Raw genomic sequence first — 27,566 nt, 5'->3', positions numbered from 1 at the left:
GAAATGCCCTTAACAGAATGTTCCTGGCTAAGGATTACCTGTGATAAACAGAACCCAGGATCTTTGAGGCATGGATGGCCTTGTGGAGGATGTCATGTAAGCTCCACAACTTGCTCGGTATACAATGGAGAGGTTTCATAACTGAAATGCTCCCCTCTGTGTGTCCTCATCTAGAGACCTCACCTATTTTGGGCCACAGGTGCATTTCTGATGTGGGAAGGAATGATGCGGCAAGCTGCCCTTGTAGGCCCAGACCTCTTTCTGCTTCAGCTGAGCCTTTTGATTGCCTGTATCCTTGTAATTATTCAGTAAAGCTTGGTACTAGGTAAGAATATCTCTCTGATTTGTGAGACTTAGATTTGATAACTTGATCCTGTTTGTTAGCTCACTCCACAACTTATCACCCTTGAAAGAACAGAGGTAATCACTAATTGGGTTGTAAGGACGGAACGCAGTTTTATTTTAGCTATGCTTTGCTGCTCCTCTTGAAGCTCAGCCAGTTGGAGAAAAACAACATTATCAATTTGATTACTTGGTGTCTCAGAGTCTTCTTGCAGTTGGTGTCATTAGAGTACTGATATAAGCTGAATTTCCCAACAATGAATCGCAGAATCGAAGAGAAGGAAGGAAGGTTAGAAGTCATCTGGTTGAGCTGTCTAACCAAAAGGAAGGCTCTATGTGCCCCGTTACATGGTCATTGATCCTCTGCAATAGGGAACATACCTAATAATACTTTCTGAGCCACCCCCCCTTTGGTCATTTTCAGGAAGGGTTTTTTTTTTTTTAATTTATTGGGGTGACAATTGTTAGTAAAATTACATAGATTTCAGGTGTGCAATTCTGTATCACATCATCCATAAGTCACACTGTGTGTTCACCACCCAGAGTCAGCTCCCCTTCCATCACCATACATTTGATCCCCCTCACCCTCATCCCCCACCCCCCAACCCCCTTACCCTCTGGTAACCACCAAATTACGTTCCCCAGATTAATTTTCAAACCCGTGGCCATCCTGTGGTCACCGACTGCCCTCCAATCCCCTCACCCTCCCCCCCACCCCCCACTCCTCCCACCCATCTAGCAACCCTCAGTTTTTCCTCTTTGTCTCCAAAACTGTTTCTGATTAGTTCATTCACTTATTCTTTTCTTTAGAATCCGCAAATAAGTGAGATCATATGGTACTTATCTTTCTCTGTCTGACTTATTTCACTTAACATAATGCTCTCTAGGTCCATCCATGTTGTTGCAAATGGTAAGATTTCTTTCTTCCAGGAAGGGTTTTTAATAAATTGTGCCAAACCTCTCTTTTTGCAGTGTCACTTACTGGTTCCAAATGCTACTCTTCTGGTCAATTGTGAAAAGTTCCTTTTATAAAATCACCACTTTAACAGCAAATATAGGTGGATTTTAAAATCAACAGGCTTTCACCTGGATTTACATAAACATCTATCTTTTCTATAAAACTCGAGATTTGGAGAGACCCCAAGTCATTTCACTGTATGACATCACCTCTACACTCTGCTATTCTCCCTATCCCGATACTCAGCCTAGTGGCAGAGACGGGCTCGAAGTTAAGGAAAAGCAATATGGATGAGTGGGAACACAGTAAAAGTGGTACTGGTTTAACATCAACCCTGCCCGCATATATGCCAGGTACCCCAGTGTTACTGTGGTTCAACACGGAAAAAGCCATCTTCCTCCACCAAGCTTCACTAATTTATAAAATCAACATTCAGAGTTTTTATTTTCCCTATTTGATGCTGCCGTTGAAAGATATCAATATGGGAAAGCACAAAAAGCAAGTTGCCTCAAATTCTTGCAGAAATAAATATAAACAATGATATGCAAAAGTCTGAGAGTTTCATGTAGTTGCGTACAGTGGTTTACCACTATTGCCATAAGAAAAATCATGATGGCATTGACTGTTTTTGGTACTAAAGAATGCTTTTTAATTCTGAAGAATAAAAAATTTAAATTATGATAAGAACTCAAAACAGAAAAATGGGATTAAAGAACCTTAGAATGTGCTTGAACAAGCATAACTCGAAAGAAAAGAGAATATTTAGCGTCAGTTCTAACATGAATACATCAGGAATTTGAAGTAATTATAGTTAATAATATAAACTTTCACTTGCTTCTTCTCCCTAGCTCCAGTAGTACAAAACAGCAGCTATCTGAAATTGAGTATATTCTTTACCTTGTGCTGCCGCTATGACTGCTCGGTCTCCTGAGACTGGAGCCCTTGCTCCTTAGGTAGGAGAAGGCAGAGCAATGATTGAAGAAAGTGAAGCCACTCTGAGCTCAAAGTTGTATTAGGTACTCTTCTAAGCTGTTTCCAGCTATATCTGTCCATAATGCCATAATTATAAAATGAATGATGGGAGAGAAGAAGTTACAATCATTTCATGGTAACTGTTTCTTAAATGGTAGAAAGTTTTAATAAATCCTAATGGCTTTGTGGGTTTACACCCTTCAACATATTATGGTTGGTAACTGAGGAGAGATGCTGTACCCCATTAATGTATGTATACCATGTATTAAAATGGCATCCCACTGGACTGGATATCTATGATGTGATTGTCACCAAAGCAGAAAGCTGTATTGCTCTAAATCTATAAACAAGTGGCCCAATGCATAGTTCCTGTGATTTCTCATATTTGCTCCTTATTTTGAGCCATTAGTTCTTTACAACAACTCTTCCACTTAGAACAATGGCCATCATTTGACTGGGAGGTCACACAAAGGCCTGAAGCAAATATATTCAACAGAAAAACTGTACTGTTCTTTCTACTGCTTTGTGCTTTTCCTCAAATTAACTGGTCACATAACAATTTGCTGTCATTAAAAGGCAAAATGAAGAACTAATGAGGCTCATGTGTCAAAAAACAAAAATCAAACACGAATAAAAAGTCCAAGCCTAATTCTACATGGTTCCTGAGCTATCAAATCTTTCCTTGTATAGAAGTCATCAGAAATGGGAAAGACAGCAATATTGATGTAAAACTGTAAACTCGTATTAATAGATAAATTCATTGTTCTGTATTTTGCATTTCCAGTCACTATTTGGTTCCACTAATGCACACTGAAACAGAAATGCTCTCTGTAGGAGAGTGGCAGTTTGCGCCTCATCAGTTCAAAGAACAGGCCACTGCATATGATTTTTTGGGGTCATTCCCTTCTTTTACTTCCATCTTGACCTTTGGGGAATTGATACAAATTACATACCTGGCTACAGCTTCACTGTATACAAAACCAGCATCAGCTCGTTTTACGATTTCAAAACACAGATCAGCTCCATCCATACTGTAGAGAAATGTGAAAAAGAATGTAAGAAAAGAGGATATTCCAGGAAGAAAACACTGAAAGCGAATACATTATAACTAAGTTATTAGTTGACTTACAGCTAATGATTATAATAAATTAGTTGAATCTCCTATCTTTTAATGAAAAATAGACATAAATTATAAAGGACATTATATGCATCTTAACACTGAAAATCTACAGGGAAAGAAACAGGAAGAACAAGGAAATGGTAGCATCAAATAATATAAGGTATGGAAGATTGAATTTTTCTTTAGGTTATCACAACAAGAAGTCTCAAAAAAGGGCAATGCTGGGGGACTATGGGCATATTTTTGAGTCAAATTCTGAAATTACCTATATCTAGTCATGTCATGTGATATTTTAAGAATACATCAAGGATTCTAAAACATTTAGCCATAATTATCACCACTAAATGGGAATTCAAGCTATATACTGTGCAAGGAAAAAAAGAATTAGCTAATTCATAATTTATTTTTGTTTAGTTTTATTACCAAAGTTAATTGCAACAAACATATTGTAACAGAGTGATGTGTTGGTGACACAGTGTCACTATCTTGCCCCCAAACTTAAAATGGTTCTCTATTTCTCACCAGATCAGTAAGTTCTCGTGTCTTGGCCACACCTTGCCACTTCTACCTATCCTGTTCTAATGACTTTTCAAGAATACTTCACTCCCTAAGCACACTAGTCTTATTACTACTCTCTGAATATTACATCTTCTTTCTTTCCTTTTCTGGCCACATGCTTCTGTATCTGTTGCTTCTCATATTCAAAACCTACCTTAATTCAAGGTTCCATCTTCCCCCAAGAACCTAACCCCACCTTCCCCCAAGAACCCTCTAAATGATTATCAGCCACAATAAGCCCTTCTTTTTTTTTTTTTTAAAAAATAAGCCCTTCTTTTGCTTAAATTGTACAAAAAAATCCCATGACATTTAGCACTTACATACAAACATATATATGTGTAAACACAAAACTTTTGCCAGATCATTACAAATATTAATGAAATTATTCAAATATTAATAGTTAACTAACATTTTCATAATGCTTTAAGGCTTATAAAGTGTTTTCAAACCCAGTATCTCATTCATTTGTTTATTCAGTAGCTCAGGCTCCAATGTATCTGCTGCTGGTACTATATGGAGGAAACAGAAATTTCTAGAAGGGAAAGTAACTAATCATTACTATTACTAATAATTACTAAATAGTTATAATAATAATTAGTAATCTTTACTAATATCACTATTTACCAAGCATCATGGGTAGCTCCTGCTTATGTTTCTCTTTATTCTTACAATCAACCTGTGAGGTCAGTACCCTCATTGTCAAATAATTTATCTAAGTGAGTAGACAAGTATGTGACAAGGGCAGGATTCAAATCCCTGTCTATCTATGTTCAGTGCTTTTTCTATTATCTAGAGGTATACTTACTGGGTGTGCAAGGACCAAATGCACATATTCAAGCTCAACAGTTTAACAATAGGGTAAAGTCCCAAAGAACAAGAATATTTTATACTTTCCCCCCCCAATATCCAGCATACCTCTCCCCCCCAATATCCAGCAGAAGACTGAGCACACAGTAAATATTTAATGAATAGTTAATTATGTTATTTAAATCTTGGTGAGTTTTTATGTAAATGAAAATACTTTCACGTTTATACAAGGCTTTACAAATTTTACCTAGTTTCCATTTCACGGCTAATGAACATTTTCCAATGTCAAATAGGATTTTTCTCTAAAATAATTTTTATGATGCCCTAGTTTACTCTGAAGTATAGCAGTGCCCATTTTCCACCATCAGAAATAAAGCCCAGATGAACACGATCCTGCATTTTTGTGAATGACCCTGATCATCTGCTATAGTAAAAGTCCTACAAGTGGAGCTGTTAGGTCAAGAGGTATATGCAATAATACTTTTGATACACACACTACTGGAAAAATTTTAACAATTTATGCTGCCACTACCGAGTGTGAAAGTGTCCTTTCCTCTATCTTGCCTCCATTAGAAAGACTATTTAAAAAAAAATTTTGCCAATCAGATAGCAGGAGAAAAAGTCATTCATGAGTGCTTTAATTTGTATTTCCTTGATTACTAGAAAGGCCGAATATTCTTCATTTCTTTGCATTGTGAGGAGAAAAAGTACTATTTTTTAAAGCTGGCTGCAGCTTAAGCTGGTTGGTTGATCTAAGAGGACCAGATCAACCAACCAATACACCTCGCAGAGACAAAATTACAGTTTTGTTTATCTGCTTTCCATTTTAATTGTGAAATGTGAGGATAAGCACTATTCAACTCAGATGAGAAAGGAGTTAGGCAAAGGATAGAGCTAAATTGGTTGCATAATAAAGCAATAAGAATCTGGGAGCTGTCCTGAGAGCTAAATGAATGTTTTATTGGAGGCACCAGGAAGAGGGAAACAAAGAATCTTTGGGGTAAGAGAAGGTAGTAAGGTGGTGAGAGGCCAACCTATGGAGGAAACTAGTTAGTGAGACATAACTGGAAATTATTTACTGCCCTCTGCTATAATTACCAACATGGATCAATCCATTTTTCTGGTCACATCTGAAACACTAGTATTTGAAATGACAATCTCTACACATGCACATACACACACGGGTAGTTTCAGGTTTCTACACTTTTCCACTGTCCTGTCTATTCTTGTATCTGGTACCATACCATTTTCAATACTGTAATAGTATATTTTAATATTTGGCAAAATGTGTCTCATTTCATTATTATTCTTTGTCAACATTTTCTCATGATTTTTTTCCTCCCAGCTGAACTTTAAAATCAGTTTGTTAAATGCTAAAAAATACTTTAGATTTTAGCTGAGATGGTATTATATTTATAGATTAACTTCTAGAAAATAACAGTTTTATAATTTCATCCATGAACATGATATGCCTCTTCATTTCCTTTCATGTCTCTAAGTTATAGTTTTAAAGTTCTCTTCATATTGGTTCCATATATGGAACCATTGGGTTTTTCCCTTGAGGCATTTTATATTTTCAGTTGCTATTATAAATGGGCTCCTTCTGCCATTATACAATTTTTAATATAATGCTTCATAACCAGGGGTTCCAAACAAAATCACCTGTATTAACTTTTAAAATATGTAGGCATGATTTTTGAGGAGTTAGTATGAACGTAAGTCATTACTGTGAAAGTAATTTTCTATTATTAAAGATATTTAATCAATTATTCATAACATTAATTGCTATTAAAGACGCAGTCTACTAATTTTAAATTTTGTGATACAGAAATAAAAACTAAAAAACCTGTTATTTATGCAAATTTTATTCATCACATAAATTTAAAATATACATATTCATAATATATACAATCCCAATATAATAACCTTGAACAAATAGTTTGATGTCAAAATTCTTGATAAATTTTATTTGATAATATAATGCTTCTAAAAACAACTATAAGGCTTCTTTTATTGCTCTTCTCTTTGGCTTCCTATCTTAGGATGTTTCCGGGATGACCAAGAAGCTTCAAAAAGCATTTTCTGAATTTTTCCAGTTGGTTTCATTCCGAGGGAGTGAAATGAGAAGGAAAAGAAGCCCTGCTATGGAGGAGTATGGGAATGCTTCCATACTAGATGCAGGGAAAAACTATGGGAGGTTTACTTAGAATTCTGAGAAGTGAGTAAGATCTTAGCTGTTCCTCCTTTCTATCTGAATTAAAAAATTAATCCATTTTTAAAGCACACATGCATTACTTATATAATTTAAAAAATATCCAAAAACAAATGCACCAAACAAGCAAAATAGATCACAGGTCTGGAGGCACAAGGTATGGCTGGCTGTATGTTGAAGGGATCAGAATATGACACTCCAAAATATGTCTCTTTGGTATAGGATTATTTTGAGCTGAAGGCGATTGAAAAACAGCAGACACAGGAAGAATTCTTTGCTCTCTTCCATTATGCCCCCAAGCAGGGCATAAATTTCCTTTTGTAAAGCTGTTCCCCTCTCAAGTACCAGGAAGAAAAGAACTACTCTTATCTACACAACAAACCTTACTAAACAACTCTTATTTGCTGTACATTTCATGCTCATCTTCCCACAACCTACCCCCAACACCTGATGACCAAACTCACCACCGCCTTTTCTTTGTATAATCTGTTCTCCACATTTTATCACATTTTGTTAAAATGGTATATAAGCCTCTGGGTCTTATTGCCTCTTTGTGGTTTTCACTTTTTTTTCCTGTGAGGCCCAACCTGCCCTAATGCATGCATATGAAATAAATCTTTTCTCCTATTAATCTGTCATTTGTCAGAAACTTAACCTAAGAGGGTATAGGAGAGGTTATATCCTCCTCTATGATGTATTCTGTAAAAGACAGAGAAAGAGGGGGCTTGTAAGAGACTAGCACCCAATAATATGAAAATGCTTCTCAAATTAACTGTGGCAGAAAACTAGTCTTTTTTCCTCAGATACATTATAAACCAGTATTTTATAAAATACAAAATCATGTGCTATGATTTCACAGCAATATCAACTTGCTCTAACAGTTTCTAAACGCTTACTCTCAATTTCTACACTTATAATAGACTGGTAAAAGTTGCTAGATTGCCACACATCTGCAAACTATTCTTTGAGGAACAGTGTAAAGAACAGAGCAAATCTAGATTTCTCTGACCAGCATTTTCTCTGACGGAGACCAAAAACAACAACAAAAAAAGAGGTATGACGTCAGAAACATGGTGGTGTGAGGGGTGCTCCTTGATATCTCCCCTTGAAGTTACAACCAATTGAACAGTTATGATTCAATGAAGGATTCCCTATGCAACACACAAACATGTCTGAGAGATCTGTGCATTGAAATGTCTGAAGGTGGGCAAACCAGGATGAGCAGGGGTGGAGGGAAGGGAGAAGTGCAAAGATGGAGGCTGTGGGACGCAGCCTGGAGCTCACTGTGGTGGGAGAGGAGAAGGGAGAATTGAGACTGCAGGTATATTCTCTGTGGCCCCAGCAATTCTGCCTGAGGGATCAGTATATAATACGGATGAACCCAACAATTGGGACAGAGACCTCGGGGCAAGGACTAAATACAGAAGCGTGACAACTGTGGTCTACCAGCCCTCACTGCCAGGCAGAAAACAAAGCCACAGAGCCTTGCCTCCCCCACACCATTACAGTATTAGTAGTGTGCCCCAGAAAAAAAACAACAATGGTAGTAGTATCAGATTAAAGAGCAGAATATCTACAGCCCCAAGAACTGAAGAAACAGTTCCTGAGCGGCAGATGCACAGTGCCACTAATTCCAATGACAAGGGATAGGCTATAGGGGTAAGGCAGACCAAAGTGGTCTGGCAGTTTCCATTACTCAGAAGAGAACAAAGCCACAAACACACCAGCCACCTTTTCCAGCCCACCCAACCTCCATGTTTTGTGGCTGATCACAGTGGGGACACCCAGGGCTCACAGCTTTGCATCTGGCTGCAGGGGCAGCACTGGGATTTCAGATGCCCAGAACCCCACCATTACCCATCATATCCTCACACAGGGGTGGTGCCCTGAGACCTAGGTGACCTGGTCAGGGAGGGGAAGCCCACCTCCCCAGGAAATCTCCCAAAGTGCAAGAAGCTGGAACAGCTGCAAGGGAAAATAAAATGCTCCAATGCCACCTACTGGAAAGCAAAAGAAAGACCTCTTCATATCTTGCTGCAGAATTCACTCCCGTAGATACCCAGGAAGATAAATAATCCATTAATTGCCATGAATAACCAAGGTGACAAGGCAGCTCAAAAAGAAAATGAAAAACCTCCAGAAAATAACCTTAAAGGTATGGAAATATGTGACTCAAATGACAGAGAATTAGAGATTGCAGTTCTGAAGAAACTCAATGAGATGCAAGAAAACTCAGATAGGCAGGTTAATGAACTCACAAAATCAAAGAACAAAATAAATATTTCATCAAAGAGATTGAAATGTTTTAAAAGAACTAAATAGAAATTATGAAGCTGAAGAGCTCAATAAAAGAGATGAAGAATGAAATAGGCAGGTTAGAAAATAGAGCTGACCAGATGAAGGAAAGAATTAGTGATATCGAAGATAGAAATCTGGAAATGAGGCAGATAGAAGAAGAAAGAGACTTGAGAGTTAAAAGAAATGAAAGGACTCTGCAAGAACTATCTGACTCCATCAGAAAGAGTAATATAAGAATAATGGGCATACCACAAGGAGAAGAGAGGAAGAAGGGCATAGAGAGTCTATTCAAGCAAATAGTCGTTGAGAACTTCCCAAACCCATGGAAAAAACTGGATCCTTGAGTCCAAGAAGCAAACGGAACATCTAATTACCTCAATCTTAACAGGCCTCTCCAAGGCACATTATATTGAAGCTGTCAAAAATTAATGACAAAGAAAGAATTCTCAAGGCAGCCAGGGAAAAGAGGACAGTAACATACAAAGGAAAGACTTTTCAGAAGAAACTCTACAAGCCAGGAGGGAGTGGAATCCAATATTCAAACTATTTAAAGAGAGAAATTACCAGCCAAGAACATATCCTGCAAAGTTATCCTCTAGACATGAAGGAGGAATAAAGACCTTTCCAGATATATAGAAGCTGAGGTAATTTTCCACCACAAGGCCTGCATTACAGGAAATACTGAAGGAGGCTATTCGACCTGAAACAAAAAGACAAAATAATACAAAACTATGACCAAGATTACTAACAGACAGACAGAAGCAGGAGATGGCAACTCTTACACAGAATAGGCATTATACACTTAAACATAACATAAAGGGTAAAGAAGATAAAAGCATAAAAAAAAAAGAAGGGGCCGACCCAGTGGCTCAGGTGGTTAGAGCTCCATGCTCCTAACTCCAAAGGCTGCCGGTTCGATTCCCACATGGGCCAGTGGGCTCTCAACCACAAGGTTGCCAGTTCAATTCCTCAAGTCCCGCAAGGGATGGTGGGTTCCGCCCCCTGCAACTAAGATTGAACACGGCACCTGGAGCTGAGCTGCCGCTAAGCTCCCAGATGGCTCAGTTGGTTGGAGCGCGTCCTCTCAACCACAAGGTTGCCGGTTCGACTCCCGCAAGGGATGGTGGGCTGTGCCCCCTGCAACTAGAAACGGCAACTGGTTGGAGCTGAGCTGCACCCCCCACCACTAAGACTGAAAGGACAACAACTTGAAGCTGAATGGCACCCTCCACAACTAAGATCGAAAGGACAACAACTTGACTTGGAAAAAAAAAAAAGACAATTTGCTATTGCAACGCAGAAATCAACTCACAGCATAAATAGGGATAATTTGTGACAACAAAAACATAAAAGGGAGGGAATAAAGGTCAGAATTTGCAAAAGGGAATAGAGATAAGATGCATGCTGAAGAAAAGGACTCCTATATATGTGAAGCTTTCTTGTACATAAACTTCATGGTAATCACTCAAAAAACCCCAACAAACCATAACTGAGACACATAACATAAAAAAAGAGTAAACAGAGGAAAAAAATCGTAGAATACCACCAAGACAGAAACACAAAGGCAAAGAAACAATGGAGACACTGAGCTACCAGAAAACAAAATATAAAATGGCTATAGGAAATCCTCATGTATCAATAACCAAGCTAAATGTAAATGGACTGAACTCACTAATAAAAAGGTACAGACTAGCAGACTGCATTAAAAAAAACAAAACCCAACAATATGCTGCCTGCAAGAGACACATCTCAGCTACAAGGACACATGTAGACTTAAAGCGAAAGGGTGGAAATCGATACACCAAGCAAATGGCATCTAGAGAAAAGTCGGTGTATCCATAGTCATATTTGACGAAACAGACTTCATGATATAAAAGGTAACACGAGACAAAGATGGACATTTCTTAATGATAAAGGGAACAATACAACAAGACGACATAACACTTATCAATATGTATGTTCCCAACTAGGTAGCACCAAAACATATAAAGCAACTGCTAACAAAACTAAAGGGAGAAACTGACAAAAACACAATTATAGCAGGGGACCTAAATACGACACTGACAACTATGGATAGATCATCCAAACAGAAAATCAGTAAGGAAATATCAGCCTTAAATAACATATTAGACCAAATGGACATAATTGACATTTACAGAGCAGTTCATCCTGGAACACCAAACTATACATTCTTTACTAGTGCTCATGAAACATTCTGAGGATAGACCATTTGTTGGGACACAAAACTAGCCTCAGCAAATTTAAGAAGATTGAAATAATACCAAGCATATTCTCCAACCACAATGCTTTGGAATTGGAAATTAAATGTAAAAACAAAGGGGGGAGAAACCACAAATACATGGAGATTAAACAACTGCTATAAAAGAATGACTGGGTCAAAGAAGAAATAAAAGGAGAGATCAAAAGATACACAGAAACAAATGAGAATGAAAATATATCATACCAAAATTATTGGGATGTGGCAAAAGCAGTATTAAGAAGGAAATTTATATCATTATAGGCCTATCTCAAGAAAGAAGAAAAATCCCAAATAAACAACCTAATATTATATCTTAAAAAACTGGAAAAACAAGAACAAATGAAACCCAAAGTCAGTAGAAGAAAATAATAAAAATTAGAGCAGAACTAAATGAAATGGAGAGAGAAAAAATTATTGCAACAAAGAGCTGATTCTTTGAAAAGATTAATAAAATTGACAAAGCTTTGGCTAGACTCACTAAGGAAAACAGAGAAAAGACACAAATAAACAAACTTAGAAATGAAAGAGTAAGACGGATACTACAGAAATACAAAGGATCATACAAGAATATTATGAAGGACTATATACAACCAAATCCAATAACCTAGAAGAAATGGACAAGTTCTTAGAAATATATAACCCCCCTAGACTGAATCACGAAGAACTTGAAAATCTAAATAGAATCATCCAAAACTTCCCCAAATGCAAAAGTCCAGGACCAGATGGCTTCATCAGTGAATTCTACCAAACATTCAAAGAGGATTTAATACCTGCCCTCCTCAAACACTTCCAAAAAATTGACGAAGAGGCAATACTTTCTGATTTTGTGAGGCCAACATTACCCCGATACCAAAACCTGGTAAGGATAACATAAAGAAAGAAAACTACACACCAATATTTCTGATGAATACAGATGCAAAAATCTTAAACAAAATACTAGTAAATCAAATACAAGAATGCATTAAAAAGATTATACATCATGATAAAGTGGGCTTCATTCTAGGGCCTTATGGTTCAACATACGCAAATCAATCAATGTGATACACCACATAAACAAAATAAAAGATAAAAATCATATGATTATATCAATAGATGCAGAAAAAGCATTTGACAAGATACGACACCTGTCAACATTTACGATTAAAATACTTAATAAAATGGGTATAGAAGGGAAAGTACCTCAACACAATAAAGGCCATATTATGACAAATCCTCAGCTAATATAATACTTAAGGGTGAAAATCTGAAAGCTTTTCCTCTAAAATTGGGAATAAGACAGGGATGCCCCCATCACCACTGTTATTCATCGTAGTATTGGAAGTCCTAGCCAAAGCAATCAGGCAAGAGAAAGAAATAAAAGGCATCCAAATTGGAAATTAAGAAGTTAAATTGTCACTTTTTGCAGATGACAGGATTCTTTATATAGAAAACCCTAAAGACTCCACAATGGAGAAAAGAAAGCCTCTTCAATAAATGGTGCTGGAAAAACTGGAAAGACATGAGCAAAAGAATGAAACTAGACTGCTATCTGTCACCATATACCAAAATTAACTCAAAATGGATCAAAGACCTAAACATAAGACCTGAAACAATAAATTACATAGAAGAATGCATAGGTACTAAACTATGGACCTTGGGTTCAGAGAGGATTTCATTAATTTGACCTCAAGGGCAAGGGAAGTAAAAGCTAAAATAAATGAATGGGATTGTATCAAACTAAAAAGCTGCACTGCAGAAGAAACCATCAACAAACCAGACAGGCAACCAACTGAATAGGATAAGATATTTGCGAACAACACCTCCGATAAGGAGCTAATAGCCAAGTATATAAAGAACTCATACAACTCAACAACAAAAAACCAAACAATCCAATTAAAATATGGGCAGAGGACCTGAACAGACACTTCTCCCAAGAAGACACCCAAACAGCCAATGGATATATGAAAAGATGCTCAACTTCATTAACTATTAGGGAAATCCATCAAAACTACAATGAGATACCATCTCACACCTGTTAGAATGGCTGTTATCAACAATACAAGTAATATTATAACAAATGTTGGAGAGGCTGTGGAGCAAAAGGAACCCTCATACACTGCTGGTGGGAAAGTAAATTGGTACAGCCACGATAGAAAACACTACGGAGGTTCCTCAAAAAATTAAGAATAGAATTACCATATGACTCAGCAGTACCTCTTCTGGGTATCTATGCAAAAACTCTGAAAACATTTTTCCGTAAAGATATATGTACCCTTGATGTTCACTGCAGCATTATTCATGGTGGCCAAGACATGAAAACAACCAGTGTCCTTCGATAGATGATTGGATAGAGATGTGGTATATATATACACAATGGAATATTACTTGGCTGTAAGAAAAGGTGAAATACTGACATTTGTGACAACATGGATGGATCTTCAGATTATCGTGCTAAATGAAATGAGTCAGACAGAAAAAGTCGAGAACCATATGACTTCACTCATGTGTGGGATATAAAACTGAAAGCAACAAACAAATAAGACAAAGAAACAAAAACTCACAGACAGGCTAAATAGTTTAGTGGTTACCAGAGGATAACGGGGGAGTGAGGGTGGTAGAAGAGGGAAAAGGGGGTCAAATATATGGTGATAGAAGGAGAACTGATTCTGAGTGGTGAACACAATGCAATATATAGATGATGTATTATAGAAATGTACACTTGAAACCTATATAATTTTACTAAGCAATGTCACCCCAATAAATGTAATAAAAAATTTAAAAAACAAAAAGAACAAAATAAACAAACAAAAATAACTACAAAAATTGGATGAAATGAAAATTTTTTTTAAAGCTTTAAAGAATTAACAGTACAATGAGTGTAAAAGAAGTGAGCAAGTGCTGCTTCTGTCCTGGAGGTAGGGAGTGGGCTATGGAAAGAAGGCAGCTGTGGAGGAGGTGGTAGCTGTACTTCTAGGGAACTCGGGGATCAGTCAGATGGAGACTGAAAGGGTCCAACTGCTTTTGTACCAGGGTGATCCAAAAGGAGAGACAGAGCTATTCTTTTGGCAGACCCCACAAGAGCCTGCCAAAGTCTTAGGCCTTAATAAAAACACACCACGCTCTGGGCTGTGGCCATAAAGAGCTACATTTTGAAAATTAGGGTAGAGAAAACATTCTGGTATGTCTTATTGGTTGCATAGAAAACCCCCAATGCTTACCATGGAGATAAGAGCTGAACTTAAAAACTTCAGCAAGAAACAAGAAATGATAAAATGTGACAGTATAGATTTGAAAAAGCAGAAAATAGAAATTTCAGAATGGAAAAGTATAATACCAAAATTAGGAACTTAAGCAGATTAGATAATTGAAGAGAAAATCAGTCACCTGAAAAATGTTATCAGATTGAAGCACGGAGACAAAACATGGAAGATATAAAAGTGAGCATAAGAAACAAAGGATTACAGTGAGAAGGTCAGCATAAATTTTATTGACGTTTCAAAAGTGAAAAAAATGAATCAGAAGCAATACTGAAAATATAACGGCTGATAACTACCCAGAAATAATTAAAGATACCAATCCACTGATTTGACAAGCCCAATAAATATCAAGCAAGATAAATAAAAAAATCTATAATTACAGAATACAGTGGAAAGTTATCTTAAATCAATAAAACTGCCAACCTAATATTCTCTTTTCACCAAATAAACCCTTAAAGAATGAAGGTAAAAATATTATTTCAGATAATAGAAAAAAAAAAGAATTTGCTACCAGCATACCTATTCCTAAAGGAAATACAAAAGAGTAGTCCTCATGTGGAAGAAAACTGAAGTCAAATAAACACTCAGATGCAGCAAGGCATGAAAAAATGTGGTAAATATGTACAGTCATGCACCACTTAACAATGGGATATGTTCTGAGAAATGCGTTGTTGGGTAATTTTAACATTTTACTAAAACCGTAGAATGTACTTACACAAACCTAGGTGGTATACAACCTACATACCTAGGTTTTATGGTATACCACTGTCGTATATGTGGTCCGTCCTTGACTGAAACGGTGTTATGCAGTGCATGACTGTAGATGAATCTAAATGAACAATGACTGGATTAAAACAACCATTTTCTCACCCTCTCTCTGGAGAGAGTGACCATATAAAACAAGTATTCTGAAAGAAAGAATGGATTGATTTTAAATAAAAATACTTGACAACAATAACATATAACTCAGGAGGCATACTGCAATTTCTAGGACAACCACTAAGTTCTCTAACTTTCTGATGTCAGGGCTCTTTTCTACTCTTAAAGATTATTGAGAAGCCCAAAGGGATTGTGTTTGTGTGGGTTTTATCTATCAATATTTGCTGTATCAAAAATTTAAATCCAGAAATGTAAAAATTTATTTAAAAATAGTAAACCCATTACATGTTAACAGAAATAATATTTTTCATGGAAAAGAACTATATGTCCATGGAAACAACCAAACTGTTCTTCAATAGATGAATGGATAAAGAAGTTGTGGTATATATACACAATGGAATACTATTCAGTGGTAAGAAAAGATGAAATAGGACCATTTGTGACAACATGGATGGATCTTGAGATTATAATGCTAAGCGAAATCAGTCAGACAGAAAAAGCAGAGAACCATATGATTTCACTGATATGTGGTATATAAACCAAAAACAACAAAAGAACAAGACAAACAAATGAGAAACAAAAACTCATAGACACGGACAATAGTTTAGGGGTGGGGGTGGTAGATGAGGGTAAAGAGGACCAAATATATGGTGATGGACGGAGAACTGACTCTGGGTGGTGAACACACAATGCGATTTATAGATGATGTAACACAGAATTGTACACCTAAAATCTATGTAACTTTACTAACAATTGTCACCCCAATAAAATCTAATTAAAAAAAGAAAAAACTATATATCCTAAAACAAAATAATTTAATGGGAAGAGTGACATTGTTTTACATTTTGCAAAGCTCCTTTATTTCTGATTTAATAAAAGACAGCTAAATTCTCATATCTGCTTCTACATCCAATCTGTTACAATATGTTACTTGGTTGAAGTAAATGAAGAAAATCTGGCCTCACACAGATATATAATTGGAAGAAGGAGGTCTATTTTAATAGCCCTTACAGATATTTGTGAATATTCTTCTCTGATACTACACCAAGACTCAAGAAGTGGTAGTTTCTTAAAGGTAAATTGCAATATGGAATCTGAAACCACATCAGTGAACTTTTTGTACTGTTATACTATAATCCATTGTTCTGTCTTCTTCTTTGAATAATTTTTTTTTTTTACCTGTGCATGATTTTGTAACATAATTCATTAGTCATTTGAAAAATATTGGTGCACTGAGTTACACAGATTTTTCCAAATATTGACACATTTGATTACACATCAAAACCCACATCTATTAATACCACCACTGATTACATTAGAAACATTCTTTAAAACCTAGGAAGCTGTTAAGCTCATGGTGGCAGATATAAGTTTTCCCAAATTCTAATTTTCACTTGAAAATTACAATTTCATCACTGGCGACAACTGCTATGGGGTGTTTCCCTTGAAGTAGCAGGCTCACTTCGTTCATTTTTGATTAAATGTCTGTCACATACCCAAGTCTGAATGACTGTGGTTTGTCTGTAAGTCATTCTTTCAAGTAGAAATGTTACACACACACACACACACACACACACACACACACCCACCCCTCAGTGTTGGAGGAACTTTTGTTGAATCAGGTAATCTACTATTGATGGAAAAACACATCGATACAACCTTTCTGGAGGGTAATTTTATAGTGCTTGACAAAAGCCTTAAAAATGTGCATGACCTTTGACCCAATAATTTCATTCCAAGGGAAATAATCAGGGATGTTTGTCAAGTTTTAATGAGCAGGGTTTATCATAGCTATTTATAATAGGGAGAAGTCAGAAATAACCCAAATGTCCAGCAATAGGAGAATGGTTAAGTAAATTGTGGTAAATCCACAGAGTAGAATATTATGCTGCCATTAAAATGATGCTATAAAAGTATATTTATTTAGAAAGATATTCACACTATGTTAGGATGTATAAACATTTAATACGCATATATGTATATATGCAGATGCAGTGAATAGTTTTTGGATATTATAATAGGGTGTTAAACAATGGGTAGGTAGGACTGTATTTGGAATTTTTTCTTTTTTTTCTTTTTACTTTTAAAAAATAAACAGGTACTACCACTGTTGTCATATGAAAAGCAGTTCTAAATTTAAAAAAAAATACTGTATCAGAATGCAGCTTAAATAGTATTTACAAAGAAGTTTGTATCCATAATTTATGTTTTAAAACTTTAAATTACTGAAATTTAATGAAAATATTACAAATATTGATGTCAAATATTAGAAAATAGGAAAAGCTAAAGTCAGTGAGATACCATCAGAAGAAAAATTTGTAAAAGAACAGCAAATTTAATCCAATGAAGATAGAAGGAAATAATAATAAACAGAGATTAATGAAGAAAAATCAAACAACACAGAGCAAGAGAAAAGTAAAAAATAGGTTCTTTGAAAAGATTAATAAAATCAAACTAGAAAATCCCCAACTTTTGGAAATTGAACATATGAGGTGTGGTCAAAAAACATGGTGAATGTTTAAATAAAAAAATTTATTACAGTAAAAGACACATTGCCATTAAAACCCCTCAAAATACTCCCCTTCACTTGGAACACACTTATCCCATTGTTTTTGCCACTTTCTGAAGCAGTTCTCAAAGTCCTCTTTTGTGTCTTTATTTACGAGTCGTGGTGCCGCGATGTCCTGAATTGATTCAAAACATTTACCTTTCACGTTCATTTTGATTTTGGGGAAGAGCGAGAAGTCGCATGGTGCCAGATCCGGTGAATAAGGTGAATGAGGACACACCGTAATGTTTTTATTTGACAGAAATTGCCATAGCAGAAGCGATGTGTGACACAGCCTTTCTGTTGTGATCAGAAAATATGGTGAATGCTGCTGCTGAGTGCCATCCAATGGAAAGGCAGAGATCTTCAATACAGGAAGCGCCACTTTGAGCCTTAGTAACAGTGTGTGACAAGTTTCATCTTGTTTAGTGCAGTCAGTCAGGTGCGAGCTAGGGTTGAGGGAAGCTGTGTTTGAATGTGTGCCATAAATCATCCTCCATCATGACAACGCTCCATGTAACACATCGCTTCTGGTATAGCAATTTCTGTCAAATAAAAACATTATGGTGTGTCCTCATCCACCTTATTCACCGGATCTGGCACCATGCAACATCGAGGCAGCCATGACAGCACAACTGAAGACACTCAAAGAGGACTTCCAGACTACTTCAGAAAGTGGCAAGAATGATGGGATAAGTGTGTTCGAAGTGAGGGTGAGTATTTTGAGGAGGATTAATGGTAATATGTCTTCTACTATAATTAGTTTTTTTATTTAAACATTCACTGTATTGTTTGATCACACCTCGTACTTTTATTACACAGATATCAAAAATAAATCATTAGAAAATAAGAAAATATTTAAAACTGAATAATAAAAATAAACACATTAAAACATAAAATGCAGGTAAAGTAGTACTTAGAGGGAAATTTACTGTTGTAAATGCATATATTAGAAAAGAAGAAAGGCTGAAAATTTATGAACTAAGCATCCATTCTCCATAAGTTACATAAAGATCATCAATTAAACTCAAACAAATTAGAAGGAAATAAAAGAAATTAATGAAATGGAAAACAAACAGATATTAGAAGGATAAACAAAACTAACAGTTGTTCCCTGTGAAATGATGACTCTGGCAAGACTGATTAAAAAAAGAGAACACACACATAGAAGCCAATATTAAGAACGAAAAAGGAGTTATCATTTCATATCCTACCAACATTAAAAAGATGGTATTGAAACTCTACGCCACAAATTTGAAAATTTATATGAGACGGACAAAGTCCCAGAAAAATAAAACTCATAAAAAAAAACACAAAAAGAATTAGAAAATCTGAATAATTCTTTACCGATTAAAGGAACTGAATCAGTAATTTAAAACCTTCTGGCATAGAAAACTGTAGGCCGAGATGGAATTTCTGACAAATTCTACTGTACATTTTGAGGAGAAATAAAATGAATTAAAAGCAGGAACAGTCTCCAGTTCATTTTATGAAGCTGGCTTAACCTAGATACTAAAACCCATTAAGGACAGCATGAGAAAATTAAAGGACAATCTCACTAATGAACATTGATGCAAATAACCCAAACAAAACATTAGCAAACCAAAATAGCAATATATAAAAATTATATCAAGACCAAGCTGGGTTCACCAGAAGAATGTAAAACTGTTTGAACATTCAGAATTCAATTAATATAGTTCTGAATATTTGCCATACAAAAATGTCCACTCCGACAACTCATATTCACCAATATTCTGGAGGTCCCAGCCAATGCAGTAAAGGCAAGATAAAGAAATAAAACGTATAAAAATTGAAAAGGAAGAAACAAACTGTCATTATTTACAGATGGTATAATTGCATATATAGAATATCCAAAATAATCTAAAGAAAAATTAGAATTAATTGGAATTTAGCAAAAGCTGATCATAAGTGAAATGATACTTTTTTTTTTTAAGGAGGGTGCAGCTCACAGTGGCCCATGCGGGGATCGAACCGGCAACTTTGGTGCTACCAGCACCACACTCTAAACAACTGAGCTAACCGGCCACCCCGAAATGAAATTTTTTAAAGGAAGCTTTTTAAAAATGGAGAAATAAATATAATAGAAAGATGTATAGAACTTCTAGGGAGAAAAAAATAAGATAAATTAATTAAGTAGAATAAACGGAGAGAAAAATATACTGTTTACAGCCTGGAAGACTCAATATTATAAACAGCCAATCTTTCCCAAAATGAGGCATAAATTGAATGGAATTCTAATAAAAATCCCAACAGGTTTTGTGAAAATGTCCAGAAGAATCTAAAATGTATATGGAATTGCAAAAGGACAAGAAGATCCAAGATATTTTGGGAGAATGTTAAGGTGGGAAGATTTGCTCTACTTGATTTCAAAATTACATAAAGCTTAGTAACTAAGACTGCGTGCTATTAACACTAAGACAGATGAACAGGACAGTAAAACATAACAGAGAACCTAGAAATCAGGGTTTCCAGGCGGGAATTCCCGCCCATTCTCAGGAATTTTTTTTGCTTTCCCGTTCCTGAATCCCGAGATATAAACTGTTTTCTGTTCTCCACGATGAATAGTTTCTACAAAGTGACGGCCGATACTACCAACCACTTGGGTTCAAGGAGCCGATTTTCCTGATTTCCTGACCAACTTTTCTCGGGATTCGGAAACGGAAAACTGAAAAAAATTCCCGAGAATGGGCGGGAATTCCCACCTGGAAACCCTACTAGAAACAGAGCCATAAATATATGGATGCTTGATTGATGACAAAGAGGTGACTGCAGAGTATTGGGTAAAGACGGTCTTGTCAAATAAACATACGCTTATGTGAAGCAAGAGATGTGTGTCTGAATGTTCACAGCAGCACTGTTCACCAGCAGCCACCAAGTGTCAACAACCCCAATGTCCATGAGTGGTAGAATGGATAAAGCATAGGTGTATTCATATAATAGAGTACTACACAGCAAAGAAAAGAAATTACAGCTACACAAAGGAATTTGGCTGACTCCTAAAGATAAACCAGAGTGAAAGAAGCAGACACAGCAGAACACTAATTGTCTGATTTCTTTTATATATAGTTCAAAACCAGAAATAATCTTATTTTGTTGTGATGAATAATTAAAACTAGCATTTATTGAGTGCTTACTATGTAAAAGGCATTTTCTAAGTGCTTTACACGCATTAATTCATTGAATGGTTACAATAAATCTATGAGGTAGGTGTTATTATCACTCCTATTTTACTTATGAGAAAACTGAGAAACAGCAAAGGTTAAGTAACTTGCCCATGAGATCACACAGCGAGTAAGGGGCAGAGCCAGGATTCAAACTCAAGCAGTCTGACTTCAGAATCCATGCACTGTCCTCCTCCAAATGCTCAGGTTACAAAGAAGGAAATTCTAACTTCTGCTCAAGGGTTGGAATTACTTAATGGAACATAAGAGATTACAGCTAAGTAAGCAAAATCATAGTACAGGGAGGGCTCTGTATAACAAATCCATTTTTATGCCTGTCATGGGGGCCCCACACTCCAGAACCACCTAGGGGGATCTTCAAAATGCAGAGCTTCCATCCCTATGCCCCAGATAATACATATGGATACTGTATTGTTGATATGGTTTAAATGAACTTTCTGTAGTTATTAAGTTTGCCGATAAATACTTTTAATGTTTGCATATACAAATCAATCTCTAGTGATTAGAAAAAAAGAACTTTAATTCTTCTTTATTTTCTTTTGGTGGGAACTGTCTATTTCTGTCCTTGCCCATTTGAATATGAAGCTTAGTATTGTCCCTTCCATTGCTGTGAGCCCTCTTTAACTATGGTCAGTAGAATGTAACCATTTTATGTCTATATTGACATAAATTAATTTTCTAGTTTTTCCAATTTTAGTTAAATCTACTGATGTTCTCCTTTGTGAATACCAGTCCTTTGAAGTTAATAAAAGCTCCTCAAAGATCCGTTAAATAATTTTATTTTTTGTCTGGATTTCCTATGATTTGATTTGTTTATATAAACTCTATTCTGCCTGTGGTGTTCTTTTTTGGGAGGAGGGTTGGATCTAAATTGACATCTGAATTGATAATTGGTTTTTTCAGCACTATTTAAAAATCCCTCTTTTCCCTATTACATTTACTGCACTTCATTGTATGTCCTGATGAAAGGACTCCTACTGAAGAGGAATGTAGCGCTGCCTGGCTGGCAAGCAGTGTTTCCTGTCCTGTATCCCTCTAAGTGGATCTGAAGCCAAGTATGGCCTATGGTAGTTTTGTGGGTCTGAGAATGTTTAGTAGTGCCTAAGAAGACAACTCCCACTAGTGGGTGCTGTAGATTAGGTAACACCTAAAGGGAATTTCTTATAGCTCACTGAGGGAATGAATGTACCAAGGTCTTCAACTAAGGATGAGTAGACACACGGAGACCAAGCAGGGCAAGGTCATCGAGAGGGAAGGCAGAGCACATCAAACAAATTCTTCTACCTCACAAACTTGCCTGGGACTAGCAGGGTACAGATTCAAACTTGTTTTGGCTTACATGTTGTGGGTGATCTCCCTTAGTTTAGGCCCTCCCCTAACATTTGCAGGGACTGAACTCATGGTACCATATGTCAAAATATTTAAAAGTTATATGTCAAACTTTACAAATTGCTAAATATGTTCTACCCCTTTACCCTGAAACACATATATTCATAAGAACCTGGAAGGTTAGGTTATATTAAGAATTCTTGGGTTCCTCAAAATTCCTCACCAGAACATGGAATCTTGGGATATCTGGCCCTTGGCCTTCCCTCCTTTTTTGCCCCGCCCCCAGCTCCATGCCTAATCTTACAGCCTTTCTAGACCATGGGTGATATTCCAAGGTTCAAGAGTTGCTATCTAACCACAGAGTTTACAACCACTTAACAAGGACACTGATTCCTCTTCTTAGAATAATTGTTTTCTGCCACCCCTCCTCTACTCATTCCTGTTCCTTAATGCTGACTCAGTTAAAGGTCTTAGTTACAAGAAACAGAAACCAACTCTGGATGATTTAAGCAGAAAGGGAATTTATTAATAGAACACTGGATTGCTCAGAATGATAGGGAGGCCTGTAAAATCAAGACTGGTGCTACGCAGCCAGAAACAAAACCCTGAACTGTGGTGCACACACAACGGGATTTATAGATGATGTAATACAGAATTGTACACCTGAAATCTACGTAACTTTACTAACCATTGTCACCCCAATCAACTTTAATTAAAAACAAAACAAACAAAAAAACCCTGAACTGATCTGATGAGGGTAGCGCTGTAGCGGTCAGACACCAGCTGCAGCAGCTTGCACCACTGTCCCTGCTAATATTAGGTGTTGGAAGCCCTCATCCTATATCCTCCTACCTGAGAGTTCCACATGGTCCCTGTTTTGTCACTAGCTATTATGACATCACGGGTCATATGCCCATATCCTAACTGTCAAGGAGAGCAAATATCTAGCATTTTTAGTGTCTACAAGTAGAAGGTCAGCTTTGTCCCCTATCGAGACTCTCAAGATAGGAGATTCTCCAAATACTGGAACAAGGTTCAGTTGTTGGATAGCTGAAAACAATGAGAAATATCCTCTACATATGGGTTCTATTCTCAAGTCTGCCTTTAACTGCTCGTGTGACCTTGATTATGCCATTTTACCTTTCTGGGTTCATAATGACTCCTCAATAAAATGATAGGATTTGGTTTAGTAATCTCTAGGGTCTCTTGATACCCACAGAATTCTGATTTTTTTGGGGAAAATAAGGGCTTGAAAGAATCTGCACCTCTAAAACTGACATGTAGTCTAAGATATTGTTTATCAAGCTTTAGAAACTGAAGATTGTTCTAATGCCGGTCTAGATATCAAAGGTTCATTTGTCACCATTTACAGGGTCCTATACTCACTACCCTTTTCTTTGTTCCAATATTTCTTCTGTCTAATTGCTTAAAGGACCAAGATCTCTTGACCCCTAATCAACATTGTTTGACAATGGTGCCTCCTGGTGGATGAGGAAACCGCAGCTACAAGAAACAGCAAATGATCCTAAGATAGGAGATGGTTGTTTATGTTAACATGTCCTGAAATTCCCAGAAAAGAAAGGAAGACAGCTGGGAGCAACAACCCCTGTTATGTTTAGTATGTAGGAACTTTACTACTAGCCCTCAGTATTCTCAGTAATCCTTACAGCCAAACACCCACCTCCCCAGCCTTCAACATTTACATATACACATACGTATTCTTTCTCTTTCAGTTAAGGCTCTGAAGGGGGAAAAAACAAAAGAGGGAGCGGGGTCTTCAGATATAAATCACCATGAGTCACATTACAGAATTTAGAATTGGAAGTTTAATGAGAAGACTTGGCTTTACGTTAGTAACTAATTAACGGCAGTTGGGACTAGAACCTTAGCCTCTTGATTCTCAGCCCCTTGTATAACTCCATGCTTTCTGCTCATCTTTTTTAAGGAGGAGGGTATATGTTTTCCTTGTCCGAACATGGACTTATGTGGGTTGTTGAGAGGACAGTGATATTCTACTTCTTCATGGCGCTTTTCAAAAAATTACTGCAAATTCTGGATGTATTAGTTCAGCTAGTTTAAGCACATTTTGTGATTTCTTTCTTTGTTTTTAAGTTTCTTAGACCTCTGGTCTAGTCCCACTTACTTTTGCAGGTGAGAGCCGAGATAGAACCTCTGCCACTCAAAACCAAATCAGTCATGATTACTGCACTGCATCAGTTTACTTTCTAATCTCCCTAAGTTCTTATAACTCTGGTGTGGGTGAGTACCATGTTTCCCCGAAAATAAGACCTAATCAGAAAATAAGCCCTAGCATGAGTTTTCAGGATGACATCCCTGAACCTAAGCCCTAATGCATCTGCTGGAGCAAACCTTAATATGAGACCTGGTCTTATTTTCGGGGAAACATGGTATATAGGATTCTTCCTAAGTCTGTCTAGCTCTTCCTTCTGACTCGTTTCCCTACAATACAGTTCTCCCTCGTGCTCTTCAGCGCCTTCTCTTCATTCGGAGGCAGTCCCTGCTACCACTAACAGCAAAGCCCCTGGCCTATGGGAGGGAGTACACCTTCAAACGATGTAGATACGAAAACTCCATGGTCCTTGTAGCCATTTGCGGAATTCAAAGATTCCGGGTTATTCTTTGACACTTTTATTTCTGGAATGTCCTCTGTTTATCTGTATCTCAGAACACCTAAAGAACTGTAAACAATCATGCCAGACCCTGATGTGGTCTCGCAGATGAGGAAGGTAGGCTACTTTGGAAAAATATCTCATCTTAAACAAACACACCCCGGATTAAAAACTAATCACACAGTTTATTCATTTTCTGTTCTTTTACTGCCATTTGTATTCTGAAATCAAACTAGCTGGCATAATTCTTACTTCTAGGCAAGTTCCTACTGAACGTGAAAAAGTTATTTTTTTAAATAAAATTATAGATGTACAGATATAAACAAAAACAGAGGCATAGAGCATACGTATCTGCCCAAGATTGAATTGTTCCAACTTAGCAAGAAAAATGGAACTATACTCTGCCCTCATGAGAAGATTCCATATGTCCATAAATTATGTACAAGTTTCAAACAAGACAAAGAAAAAAAACAGGAGTTCTTGAATATTCAAAAACATCATGGCCAATTTGCAAACAAAAACTCTGTATGTAGACAAATAAAAGTCAGCAGTTAACTAAACAGATCCTTTGAGTATTACAGGAAGACACACAGCCCTTATGGCCTATGATTTTCACATTAGTCCCTCTTCTGAGATAAGATACTGAAAATTCCTGTTAAATGCACATATGTTAATAGTTAATAGCAAAGATTTAATGAGTATTTAACTATATACCAAGTGCCATTTTAAGTGCTTTACATGTAATAACCTATTTAATCCTCATAACAACACAAGGATTTTTCACGCGATAGTCACATGTTGGCTGCTACTATTGTATTTTGCAGATGAGGAAATTGAGGTTTAAGACAAATGTTTTATAACTTGTCCAAGGTCACACAGTTAGAAAGTAGCAGAGCTGGGATTTGAACCTAAGCAATCTAGCTCCAGAATCCTGAGTTCTTAACCTCCAATCCTGAGGCTCTACAATACATAGAATTTATGACAATGACAATGAAGGTGATGGTAAGACTATCTAATGTTTTGATTATGAGTACTTTCACATTTAATTTCATTCTCACAAGCTGGTCGGGTAGAAACTGAGGTGCCAACAGGTGAAATGGGCCTGTCTTAATGGTAATGACTCCTCAACTCCATCTCTAGCCCAGATTCTTCTGGGCAGCTGTGTACCTCACAATCACTACAAACTCAGATGATTCAGAAGTTAATTAGTAATTTTCTTCCCCAAACCTTGTTTCTACCTTGAGGGGGCAGTCTTTTTTCAATTTGGGAAAGTTTTCAGCGATTATCTCTTTGAGTAAGGCCTTTCCTCTTCATCATTCCCTCCATGCTCTACTTCTATAAAAATTCCTGTTCATGTGTTTGTTGGCTACTTCTAATCTGGTCTCCATGACTCTTAGCTTCACTTTCATACCTACCATCTCAGTCTAACTGTGCTTTCTTCTATACTGGTTCTTCAATACTGTCTTTCGACTTGGCCATATTATTCCCAAAGAGAGAGACACACAGTGCACACATGCACAAGCTCCCTTAAAGATTTTTCAACATTTACCAAATGGAACAGCAGCCTCTTGTTCTATGGATGTTACTCACTCCCTTTATCATTTTGAGGACTTTGAAGTCCCTTTCAGATTGTTCTTTTATTATTTCCATTTCTTTTGGACCAAATTTCCTATCTGTTTAGTTTGTTTCAGGATGCTAGTTTTTCCTTGTGTACTTTGAAATTTTCATTTGAACACTAATCCTAAATGGGGATTTCTTGTTTTTGTTTTTTCTCCATCTGATTCCCCGAGCGATCCCTTTATAGATGATGGCTAGAGCTTTTCTCAGCCACTGTTTGATGCTGAGGGTCTCTGTCCCATTCCAGATTTCAGGCGGTGAGCTGGACTCCAGTTCGGGTCCCTTCTCTGGATGGGGGAGGTGTCAGTCACTATTATAATGAAAAAGTTGAACTCCAAATTCCATCTTGCCTGAAATTCTTTACTGACTTTAGTTTTGACCCTTTACTACATTTTTCATATCAACTCTATGGGTCTCTCTCTTTCTGATTATAGTATTGTGGTAAATTATTTCAATGTGTTCCCTCACCTACAGAATAAAATTTACAGTCTGATCAAATTTCACCTCCTCAGATAGGGCTTCTGTGAGCACCCTATCTGAAGTGGCACCCTAATCACTCTATAGCCCTTACCTGGCCTTGGCTTTGTCCTGCATAGC

At 36.8% G+C, this 27,566-nt stretch overlaps 1 protein-coding gene across 14 annotated transcripts in view; it reads right to left on the bottom strand.

The window, feature by feature from the left end:
• Positions 1–27,566, bottom strand: part of CASK (calcium/calmodulin dependent serine protein kinase) — a 392,568-nt gene that overhangs the window by 199,605 nt on the left and 165,397 nt on the right. For all 14 annotated transcript variants that reach the window (XM_033104288.1, XM_033104205.1, XM_033104214.1 and 11 more), the window contains exon 4: positions 3,226–3,303. In XM_033104288.1, coding sequence (XP_032960179.1) covers positions 3,226–3,303 — 78 coding nt within the window. The remainder of the gene's footprint in view (positions 1–3,225; positions 3,304–27,566) is intronic.

The sequence above is a fragment of the Rhinolophus ferrumequinum genome, chromosome X (assembly GCF_004115265.2).
Source record: "Rhinolophus ferrumequinum isolate MPI-CBG mRhiFer1 chromosome X, mRhiFer1_v1.p, whole genome shotgun sequence".
Taxonomy (NCBI): Eukaryota; Metazoa; Chordata; class Mammalia; order Chiroptera; family Rhinolophidae; genus Rhinolophus; species Rhinolophus ferrumequinum.
The sequence above is the reverse complement of the archived record's forward strand: the minus strand, read 5'-3'. Positions and strand labels throughout refer to the sequence as shown.